The sequence below is a fragment of the Bombus pyrosoma genome, linkage group LG16 (assembly GCF_014825855.1).
Source record: "Bombus pyrosoma isolate SC7728 linkage group LG16, ASM1482585v1, whole genome shotgun sequence".
Taxonomy (NCBI): Eukaryota; Metazoa; Arthropoda; class Insecta; order Hymenoptera; family Apidae; genus Bombus; species Bombus pyrosoma.
In genome coordinates this window covers 298,983-311,316 of record NC_057785.1, presented here as the reverse complement: position 1 = coordinate 311,316, position 12,334 = coordinate 298,983, and the positions used below count along the sequence as shown (strand labels likewise).

The 12,334-nt window shown below is 36.1% G+C and overlaps 1 protein-coding gene across 6 annotated transcripts in view; it reads left to right on the top strand.

Moving 5' to 3' along the window:
* Positions 1 to 2,994: 2,994 nt before the first annotated feature.
* Positions 2,995 to 12,334, top strand: part of LOC122576782 — a 27,420-nt gene continuing 18,080 nt past the window's right edge. For 2 of the 6 annotated variants that reach the window (XM_043747550.1, XM_043747546.1), the window contains exons 1-4: positions 3,029 to 3,057; positions 3,130 to 3,182; positions 3,853 to 3,972; positions 4,316 to 4,451. In XM_043747550.1, coding sequence (XP_043603485.1) covers positions 3,176 to 3,182; positions 3,853 to 3,972; positions 4,316 to 4,451 — 263 coding nt within the window. In that variant the 5' untranslated portion in view covers positions 3,029 to 3,057; positions 3,130 to 3,175. Of the gene's footprint in view, positions 3,183 to 3,852; positions 3,973 to 4,315; positions 4,452 to 5,118; positions 5,276 to 10,888; positions 12,076 to 12,334 lie in introns of those variants that run through there. The other 4 variants (XM_043747551.1, XM_043747545.1, XM_043747547.1 and 1 more) reach the window with 4 other exon arrangements.

The following is a 12,334-nucleotide window of genomic DNA, read 5'->3' as shown; positions in this document are numbered from 1 at the left end:
CCAACAAACTGAGACTCATCCGTGTACGAAATCGAAAATGATCCATGATGTCGTTACTGTCTGACTGGTGATTCACAGGATGCAACTAGCACTCTGAATACTAATTATAACGTTACTAATTCTTGTTTTATCTCTTTCCGTTGCCAAATCTCCGAACAAAATTTTGTTGTTGAACTGGACCCTTAGCTTACTTGGACATTTAGTTAACTTGCAAATAATGTTAGTTGTATCGAGTCTAACGTCAGAAAACTCAATATTCTAGTTACACCCAAGGACGTGTGATAGTCAGAATGGCCGTGTCGGAGATGAAAGAACACCGGAGTCTTCCTTTGGAACTTGGGGAGAATCCCGTAATATTGTAATCCGGATTTTACCATAGCCATAATTAAATAATTGTCATTCAATCCGATTGTGTTTATTTGAGATTTGTAACAATGAGCTTGGGCCCGAGGCGACAATCAGTCGCCAACGTAGCCGCGGTCAAGGGATAAACGTTTACCTAAACAAAGGCATAGAGTAACCGTATAGCTCTCCTTGAAAAAATACAACAGCGGCGCGCGGCAGTAAACACTCCAACGGATTCTGTCCCGTGGCTTGCTACACAAAGACCGCACCCTTTGAACAAGATGATTGCCAGATGTCGATGCATCTCCATAGTACATATTCAGCTAGCCTAAGGACCCGCTATAAATCTTAGAATTTATTTAGCTGAGGTTCGTCAAACTGACAAACAGTCTTAGTCTCTTCGCAGCTACTAAATTTGTCATCTACGGCGGAGAGATATGAGAAATCTTCTTTTCTCACGTACGACGCTTCGCTAACAACTCTCTCTCTCTCTCAAGGGTGGCTAGCATCCTTTTCTAACCACCAATATGGAAATTGACCAATTAACAACCACGTCAATTTCCCTCACCTTCTGGACGAAGGCATCGCTCCACGAATCCGATGATCTCGTGCCCTTAGACACACCCCGTCATAGTTTTCCTCTGTGGCATCATCGCGACGAAAAGGCATTCTCTTGTGCGACCTCATCGACAAGAAAGTATAACGTCTTTACGAATTTTCCACGTTTGATAACCAAGAGTCGGATTTAGAGTTTGTGAGAATATACATCTATTATCCCGTTGACCGCGGATTCGTTATCGGACCTTGGGCCATTGCCACCAGTGTCAAATCCCCGCTATCGATTGTTAAATCTGTAAACCCATAGTTGTGCTAATAAAAGACACTTCGGTTGTACACGGAAGATGTGTAGTCCCAGTGAAGAGTCATTGCTTGCCCAATACCTTCCCTTCGGCGACGACTCAGGCCCTTATGACGAGGCCGACCCGACATATATATATGTGTGTGTGTGTGTGTATCCGTATGTATACAATTCTTTATATCTATTGGATTGTTATACCGTAACGTGCACTTCTCTATACCTGTTAATTTATAAGTTAGTTTTATAGGTTTCTTATATTTTATGTATTCCATATTTGTTATTGAAATATATATTTCCATTGCTCCTTTTCCTTCCTTGTTGATGTTTTCTTAATTGGTCAATTTGTTTAAATCGCGAGTTGGTCTTGATTAATTTTGAATCAGTAGTTTTTATTGATTGTATTTTCAAATTATAGGTTATCCTTAAATGAATCGTCGAATCGTAGGTTATTCTTGAATGCAACCTATAGTATTAATTAATTTGGTTAAATCGCGAGTTGTTCTTAATTGGTTTTAGAATCACTAATTGTTATTGACTGAATTTTGAATTATAGTTTATCCTTAGTTAAATTGTTAAATCATAGGTTATTCTTAATGTAGTATTGAATCGTGGTATGTTAATTAATTTATTCAAATCGCGAGTTAGTCTTGATTGATTAAATTTTAAATCGTAGTTTGAATCGTCGAATCATAAATTATTCGTAAGGGTAGTATTGAATCGTAATTTATTAATTAGTTTATTCAAATCGAATTATTTTTTATTGAATATTAGTTCTATAGTATTGCGTTATATAATATTATATAGTATAGTATCCAATCGTGATTTACTAATTAATTTGTTCGAATCGCCACTCGCGTTATTTGCATATTTTAGTTTTCGTTACGGCACGTGCGGAGCGGGGGACGTGACACCCCCCCCCCCTTTTGGGGTTCAAATTTCCAAAGGAAATTTGACTGATCGTGTCCCTGTTTTATTTGTAAAATTCGACGCCCAAAAAAAAAAAATTTTGTATTATTAACGTGTTTTGTATTCGTTGTTTTTAATCTTGTTCTTTTGTGCGATTTCTTAGTTAATTAATGTTGTCAATGTATAATAGCATGTATCATTTCTTAGGGATAAGGTCCGTTGCCTCTTAGCTTCTTGTATATTATTTATCCTTCTGCATTATTTCGTCAATCGTGAATAGTTAGTAGTTTAATAGTTAATTTCAATTAGTTGCAAAGTTTTGATTTGTCTTTCATTTCCCGTGGCTGATCTCTATTAATTTTTAATATTCTTGTTACCATATAATAATGTATTATATCGTATTAATTATTATTTATTATTCCTCCTTAGTTCGTCCACCATAAATAGTTCATGGTTAATTAGTTGTAAGGCTGTTCCTCATGGCTGATTTCTATTAATTTTTAATATTCCTGTTATTATATAATAATGCTGTATTATATTGCATTAGTTATTATTCATTTTCTTGTTACAATATTCCACTTATTTTGTTATCATTTTATTAAATATTTATTTCTTTATTATTTATATTTATTTATTAATATAATTTGTTTTGCAATATATAAAAGTTACTACATGCACGTGTTGATCAGCATTGCTTTCCAAAATGGCCGTTTGCAAATGTTTCTAGTATGTAGTGACTTTTATTAATATTGAATTTATTATTTATCTGTTGATTATTCGTAATTTTATTTTAGTAGATGGGGTGTAATTAAATTGAAATTAACATTATTTTGTGTTAATTGTAGCGTATATAATTATTGTATGTATTTCATTGCGCATGCGTAAAAGCTACTTATGTTCGTGACAATCCAAAATGGCCGTTTGTAAATGTCTGCAGTAAGAGTATAGTGAGATGTTCTTTAATTTTAATTAATACCGAAATAATTATTTTTCTGTTGCTTATTTTTCCTCTATTTCAGTGCAGTTGGAATTTGAAATGATAATAATATTGGTTTTGTGTTCGTTATGATGTGTATGTTTACAATGTGTTACTTTATTATCAATAGCAAGTGCAGTGTATTTTATTTAGTACTAAGATTATTATTTATTTGTTATTTGTTTCTAATTCCCTTTTTTTTTCTTTTTGATATAATTGTAAATTCCAATAGCAATAATATTGTTTTGTGTTGTATATATATATATGTGTATATATTCTGTATGTATATATATATATATGCTGTATGCTATTTTAACGTAATAGCATGTGGATTGCGTTGCTGTTGAAATTTATAATTTATTAATGGCGCTGTTTCACTGTTTTGTTTTGAGTGGTTATATTTATAGAGTGTTTTCTTAATTAATTTAATTTAATATATACATAGTGTATTATCACCAGTCACTACTGCGTAACATAACCTTATTTCTTTGTACCAAGTTTAGTATAATAATACTATAGTAGCTCAACTCAATATAATAATTTCTAATTTTAATCATGTTTTATGATTAATACTCAGTCGATCTATCTTGATTAATTTCTAACCTATTTCTGTGTTTATTGACTGTTTTTATTTCTTTCCTATTAATTTGTCGTTGCTTCGTACTTGTTATTTGTTGTTATTTCATGAATAGTATAACTTTAAGTTAATCTATGTATTGTTGATTAAAAGTTATTTATTGAATTATTATTGTTTGTAATTTTTCAGATTCTATTCCTTCGATGCTGCGTCGCTTACCTGGAACATTCCTACAGCGTGTATGGCATTATCCGATTCTTCGTTATACTTTAAATACTTACTATGGGTGCTTTCAATCATCCTACATCTGTGAGCATAAAAGTATCATATAATTAATTTAATTTAATATGTGTGTAATGCATTGTGTGTGCGACCGCCATCGTGCATTACAAAATCTGTTTCTATATGTCAGATATAATAATATAACAATATTACATAGATTAGTACAGTATAGTATCCTTCTATTCTGGTTATATTTATTATTAACTTTCAATTAACCTGTCTTAATTATTTCCTAACCTCTTTCTATACTTGTTGGCTATTTTATTTCTTCTTATTAATTGTTTGTTACTTCATAATTGTGTAATATAAGTCGAAGCTAATCCAAATCTTATAAGTTAGAACTTATTCAGTATATTATTCCTGTTTATAGCTACTTTGTCTTTATTCTCCAAGTCTACACGCTGCATTGCTCACACAAGATATCTACATAGCATGCACTTGGCATTGCCCGGTTCCTCGTTATGCTCTCGACACTCATTACGAGTACTTTTATTTATTCTACATTTGTAAGTATCAAAAATGCTATTTAATTTATTTTAGATCACTACATATTGTATTGTACTGTATCAATGATCGCTGTTGTGTATTATAGAATTTATTTCATGTGTCATATACAATAATTTAACAATATTATATAAGTTAATATAGTATAATACCTTCTTATTCTAGTCATATTTATTATTGACATTTGATTAACCTATCTTAATTATTTTATAATCTCTTTCTACACTCATCAACTGAATTTACTTCTTCTTATTGAAGACCGCTGCTTCAACGTTGAGTTATTTTGTTATAATGTCACTATTTTTCTTGGTTTTTTAGTTTTATTTTCCATTGGCCAACTGTATTTTTTTTGAATTATTGATTGTTATCGTGCTTCTTTTAGTTCAATTGTGATATTGTTGTAAATTTTCAATAGTATTATTTTCTTTCATATATATCAAGGCAATTGAGGTTAGTTTATTCATTTGTTTCAATCGTATACTATGTTCTACAGAATGGATCCATAATTTGTCTCTATGGAATTCCTGTAGGTACACTTTCTTCTACGATGATTAATTGTGCACTAGGTACTTTTCACTTTCACTGCCTTTAATTATTTTATTGAATTAACACGTTTTATCTTTAAATAATGGTTAAAACACACATAGTAATCTTCTTTTTTTCTTTTAGGTTACCACTATCTGCATTATTTGACAAGCAGCACTATACTACACACTACTGCACTGTGTTGCCTTCTGAAATCGTTTCGTTTATTGTTTATTTCGATTATGCGCTAGTTTTACTTGTTCAAGTGTACTATTCGTGGAATCTTTCACTTCGATCTTGACGTTTTGATTCTTTAAAATTCCTAACTTAAATTCCGCTTATGCGGTCCTGTATATTGATTAGGAAATTTTCCTTTGCTAGGTTCCTTTATTGGATATACTAGATCTCCTACTTTGAAATTTTGCGCGTTGATTCGTCTGTCGTAGTACTCTTCTGATTTTAACTTGGACATCATTGAATTTTCCCTTGCCATTTGCTGCACAGTGTTGATTTTATCAAACATGTCACAATTTTGCGCCAACCGAGCCAATTATCCAATTGCTTGCCAATAGCATTCAAAATACGAATTTTTGAAAATATCATAGCCATATTAACCTATAAATATTTTGAATATAGTATAGTATGATACCATCTATATTTTCCAAGAGGAGTCATAAGATCAGCACTCATGCTATCTACATCAAATACTAGATGTAGTAACCAATGGAGTATTTTTAATCCAATTGTAATCCAACGGCTAGCGCATTTATTCAAGTTTTTATATAAATCTTCGACTGGTGATTCCCTATTTCCGATTTCTTTGAGCCAGTTTAACTTGTGTTTTTTCAGCCTGAAAATGTTTAGAATTCTTTTCCTTGGTTACCCTTTTTTCTTCTTTATTTGCTTTATTCACAACCCGTTGATTTTCCTTTACCTTTTCAGAATGAATAGTTTCACTGAAAGTGCTTATTATATTTAAATTATTATTTACTTGTATGGAAAGTTTAGGAATATTTTCAGTAGATTTAGAATTATTCCTTGAATTTTTATTACAAACCTTTTTGCTTACAGATTCTGTTTTGGGTTTAGGGATAGCTATACTTTTATTCTCTGTAGTCTGATCTTTCTTACAATTTAATGACTTGGCTCTGAGTTTGATAAAGTTACTTTCTGGTGGTTTTATAGAAGTTTTTGAGTGAGATACACTCGCTATCTCTTTTCCTATTATATTTGAAACATTCACGAAATTCATGGAACCTTGCTTTTGTATCCTTGCCAAGTCGAACGTGGAGAGGCACTTCGCACTTCCCAGCTGGTCCAATATCTCCGTGGTATTAGGCAGTGGATAAGCGCCGCCTATCGTCTCGTCGTTTAATTTCTTAGTTTCTGCCTCTTCTGAAAGTTCTTTGGTATTAGTATTGTTTATCTTGGTTGGGAACTCGGAAGATTCACTCGTGACCCTGTCTGTGGTGTCGTGCGTCCACTTATTATTTAAAGTGATATTATCCTTTATCACAGCAACGGGATAGTGTTTGTATTGAAAAGTTGATTGTTTCAAATGATCAGCATCCCTCTTTTGACTTAGATTTTTATCGGGGTATTTACTTATGCATTTTCCTTTCCAGGTTACTGCTCTTGCTCTTTTCCCGACATCTTTCTCTATTCCCGGGTCATTTAGACGATTCCGCGACGGCGGTACAAATCTCCGATCCTGGCGGTTATTTCCGATGTTGTTACTATTGTATAGGGGACGAGCGTTGTTTCGGTTATAATTATTCGGAGGTGTTGGACGTTGGTATCGTATTCTATCGTTTGCTTGTTTTAATTCTCGTGTTGTTTTCACGGCTTGGCAGTACGCAAGGATTGGTATCCTGCTATCTTTACTCGTAAATACATCTCGTTTGGGAGCCCCTTAACGAAAGCCTTCCTCGTGTCCCGATCTATTCTATCTTGGAATGTGGTGCCGTACTCGTATCTTTCCCCGTCCATTATTGCCAGTCTGAGATTTTTGACGCAATCTATATAATCTAGTATCTCTTCTTCCGGTCGTTGAAACACCGTTGCTAATTCACCTTTATACTCGTTAACTGTTTTTCCTGGACCGAACATATTTTTAAATTTATTTCCGAAGTCAGTCAACGTCAACACTTCACTGTCTTCTACGGAGAGAAACGCGTGTCCGCGAAGTTTATTCATCAATAATTTCACTAACTGAGGTTCTTGATTTCTTGGCACGATACTTCGGGCTCGTTCGCATGCCCTTAAAAATTGAAATATCGACGGTTGATGGCCGTCGAACACTGGCACTGTCTTGATCGCGTCTTTTAACTTAATCGGTTGCGAGTTAGTATCTACCGGTCTTATTTCTCGCGGAATTATTGACATTGATGCTGGTATTTCATATCTGTATTGTATTGTCTTTTGCTGAATTATCGGCGGTGATATGGGTGTCTCGATTTCTTTCTTTGTCTTGAGTGAGCGCGCGTCGTCTTGTAATTCATGGAGCTTTATATTCATGTCGGTTATTACATGAAAATGTGCATCTCATGCTTTAAGTTTTTCTGACAACGTCAAGACTATGTCTTCGTCCAATGATTCTAATGCGGTCGCCATATTTTCTATTTATACTTTGTCATTAACCGTAAGAACTTTAATCCTCTGTGGAGCGTATCCCATCGCTGCCACCAAAAATTTTTATGTTACGTTTTCAATTATGTTTTCAACTACGTTTTCAATTTGATTACCGTTAAATTTAATTGAAAGGAAAGGAATGATAGTATTCGAAATATAAATTTAAGATTTCCGATCGGTACGATAGTTGCTGCCACCAGAAATAATCTAAGGACTTAGGGTGTATAGATCGTGATAGGTGCTGAAGGAACACTCGAACATGTTTAACAGAGATATTTATTCAATGCGTACACTTGGCGTACAACTCGTGGTTACAACTATCGGTTCGTGATTCGCGGTTAATAGTTCGACCCCGGTGGACGTGCGGTGTCGATTCGGATGATGGTCGCTCACGATGCGTCGCGGGGCTCTAACCGATTATTCTCTGACTCTACGTCACGATGATGCTGCAGAGGAAAACTCTCTTGGGATGTGTCCCAGGATACTAGATCATCGGATTCGTCGAGGAGTGCCTTGGTTCGGAAAGTGAGGGAAGTGGGTGTTGCTGTTAATTGGTTAATTTCTGTTTGGTGGTTTGAGAAGGTTACTGACCGCCTTTGAGACAAAGTTGCAAGCGGGAAGCACCGTACGTGCGGAAAAAAGACTTCCCGTATTTTCCGTGGTATGTGAAGGACAAAGACTATTTGTTCTTTTGGAGAATCTTAGGTAAAATAAATCCTAAGATTTATAGCGGGTCCTTAGGCTAGCTGAAAATATTCGGTAAGAATGTATCGGCATTTGGCAATCATCTTGTCCGTAGGAATAGGGTCTGCGTGTGGCGAGCCACGGGATAGAAACCGTTGGAAAGTTTACTGTCGAGTGCCGCCACAGTACCATGGCAGTCTTCTAATGCTACGTTTGTAGCTTGGGGGTAGTCTTTCTGGAATGATGGAAGCTCGTAATGCTTAATGCTGGATTTGATAATGATTCCGGTGCCGCCGTGGGCCTTTCCACTGCGATGTCGGGTATGGTAGAAGTTGTAACCGTTTATTTTCAGATAGTTTTTGTCGGTGAAGTGGGTTTCAGATATGAGCATTACGTCGATTTGCTGTTGTTTTAGGAAGAGTTCTAGTTCGAATTTGTGTTGAGTTTTAGACCGTTGGTATTCCAAAGAGCTATGCGTCTTGGTTTTATTTTGCATCGGGGCGTATAAGTTTATCCATGATGAGTTTAATAATGATAGTAAGTTATTTATTTGTTCTGATTGTTTTTCGATTAATTTTTCGAGTCTAGAGAAGTTGTCTGTGTTTTGTGGATTGGGAACACTATTTTGAGAATGGTCCCTATGGGTTTTCGGATTATTTTGATTTTCTTGTACTGCCTGAGCATAGGAGATTGAAGTAGTAGTGAATTTTGGAGGACTGGGTATTTGATTGTCTCTTTGGCTCTGAGTTTAGAATACTTATTTATGTATAAGGTTTTGTAGGCTGAGCAACCTTTGTAGTTAGCAGGATGGTGTCCTTGACAGTGGATGCACTTAGCTGAGGCTTCTGGTGATTTAGTGCACTGATCAGTGGGGTGTGTACCTGCATATTTAACGCAGCGGAAATTATGATTGCAGTATTTCTGCATGTGACCATACCTTTGGCACCTTTTACATTGCACTATCTCTTTTGTTTATTAAAGGAAGTTCGATTTTTACTACCGAGTTCATTAGTCGATTTATGTTATAGATTTGTTTGTTATTAGGTTTTTATTTTAAGTCGATGAAGAATAGGGATAGAGGGTTTTTTAAAGATTCTATGTCTTATGTTGCTGATGTTAATTACTTCATGATCAAGTTTAAGGAGTTCGAACTTCAGTTCGTCTAAGTTAGCCGAGTGGTGGATGTTGCGTAGTACCACTCGAAAAGGTCTTTCTTGTTTAAGTTGGTAGGTGTGATAGCTAGTGTAGTATCGGGTAAATTTAGATATAAATTTTTTCCCGACTATTTACAATTTATTTACAATAAGTTGACCATACAGAGAGAATGACATTAATTAGACAGAAAACGATGGTTGTTTAACTGGAACTAAATATAAAAATCACACTCTATCTCAAGCAACTCTCGCAACTCAACAACACTAGCAACTCTATCTCTCAACAACACCAGCAACTCTCACAACTCGACAATGCTAACAACTCTACTCCTCGACTTCTAAACTAACTCTGACTCTCGATTCACACTCACTTCTCGATTCGTACACTCTGACCTCTCGGTCAACGCTCCTTGAACCCAAAATCGTCCTTCTCCTCTAGCGTTCGTTTCCTTTTTTTTCTGATCTCACCACGCCCATGCTCCGCAAGAACTAGATGACCTTAGTCACACAGGCCTTCCTCGATGTAAAATAACAACTGAAGGGCAGACGACACTGTTTTTATGTTTTGATCGATCTATACTTAGGTCTTTTTTTCCATGATACTACACTAGCATTCAAGGTTTTTAATAGTTTTGTTATCTTTCTATATGTGTTTGGGTTAGCCGGCAGAATTTTGACTTGGTTATTACTTATTTTTAGTTTGTATTCCTCTTTATTGATTTTTTTCTCAATGGACTTTACCACTGTTTGTATATCGATGACATCACCAACAAACATAGGTGGGGGAGGGGAATTTTTTGCGTATGTTGGTTAGTTGGTGAATCTGCAACGTCCATGGAGTCGTTTGTGGATTCTAGTATTGAGTATCTATTGTACGTGATTACACAGCTTATTGACTGTTCGTTCTGATTAGCGTTTGCGTTTATTTTAGATGTTTCTAGTTTACGCTTTTTAATGTTTTTGGTGTCAATAGTATGGAGGGATATATTGCTCTTTTGCCACGGAGGACGTAGCACGGTGCAATTATGGTCGCGATTCTTGGGCCATCATCGAGCTAGTTAATTCAAGTTGAATAACTAGTTGAGAGGCTATGAGGCTATGATTCGGGTAGAGATTAGGGGCATTGGAATTTTTCACTAATAAGATAGGAAACACTTGGCTATGTTTGTTTCGATTCACTTTCGACGGATGGGCGTCACGTGTTGTTTTACGAAGTTCACAGAGCACTAGACACACGTCTGCACGCTTCGGCACTCAACAGCAAACTGATGTTGAAGAGGTTGAAGGAACTGTTTTCCACCCAGGTTCATGCTGTGGTTCCTTCATCGGCGCCGTGTCCTGAGGATTCCTTGTGTTGATTTTGTTTTGTTTTATTTTATTTAAATTTGTCCTGTTTCATTCATCTTTTATTCACTCGTTTCATTAAACTACATGTATTGCTTCAGCGCAAGAGGAAGAGGGATTGCAAAGAAACCGTGAGTGGTCCCAGAAGACGTAGTCAAAGTGTGAAGTGTCGTGAGTAAGAACGAAAATCGAAGTTGCTGAAGGATTCGTTTGACATTTGTGTTAATACCTTCTTAATATCCTTCGTTGGCGTCATATTCTAAGGATTCCTTGTGTTGATTTTGATTATGTTCGATGCTGATATTTTCGCATATCTATATGTCGGGTTCACACTATGATTAGGGTTGGAGTTAGGGGCGTGAAACGAATCATCGTTGTGATTAGACATTCTTGTTATGCAATAGAAAAGATATTCAATAGTGCAAATACAAGTATTACAGAATTTGTCAAATAACCGTGGCAATCAGGCACTCGAAACGCTAATAATGATCCTAGGTTCAATAACGAATCCGCGGTCAACGGTACAACAAAATGCGCCTTCTCCCAAAGTCCAAGTCGTACTCAACTTCCTTGTCTACGGTACAAGTGTTGCTCAACTAACTCCTTGTTAAAACATAGAACATCCACCGAGCACAAAGGCGCTATGCAACTCGGTAATGAGACCTCGCGAGAGAATGACTTTCCGTCACGATGATGCTGCAGAGGAAAACTATAATTGGGTGTGTCTAAGGACACGAGATCATCGGATTCGTGAAGCGGTGCCTTCGTTCGGAAAGCGAGGGAAATTGACGTTGCTGTTAATTGGTCAATTTCTATATTGGTGGTTAGAAAAGGATGCTAGCCGCGCTTGAGGGAAAGTTGCTGGTTGGAGGCGCCGTTAGTGAGAAAATAGGTTTCCCCTATCTTCCCGTAGTTGGGACAAAGACTGTTTGTCTGTTTGAAGGACTTTAATTAACTAAATCTTAAGATTTGTAACGGGTCCTCAGGCTATGTACTGTGGAGATGCATCGACATCTGGTAATCATCTTACCCGGAGAATAGGGTCTGCGTGTGGCGAGCCACGGGACAGAAACCATTGGAATGTTTACTGTCGAGTGCCACTACAACTATTTCTTTTTAAGGAGAGCTATGCTAAGAGAGCTAACTAAAAGAGCTAAGTGTTCAAGGATTTTCCCAAAATTCCAAAGGGAAGGCTTCGATATATATATATATATATATAGCTCTCCTTAAAAAGAAATAGAAAAGAAATAGCGGCACTATAGCATATATATATATATATATATCGAAGCCTTCCCTTTGGAATTTTGGGTATATATATATATATATATATGTCGGAGATGGAAGGACTCTGGAGCCTCCCGTTTGGAACTATGGGAAAAATCCCGTAATATTGTAATCTAAATTCTACTATAGCCGTAATTAAACAATTGTCATTCAATCCGATTGTATTTGTTCGAGACTTGTGATAGTGGGATTGGGTTCGAGGTGACACAACTGGTCGCCGAACGTAGCCGCGGTCACGGGATGGACATTTTTCCTCGGAGATG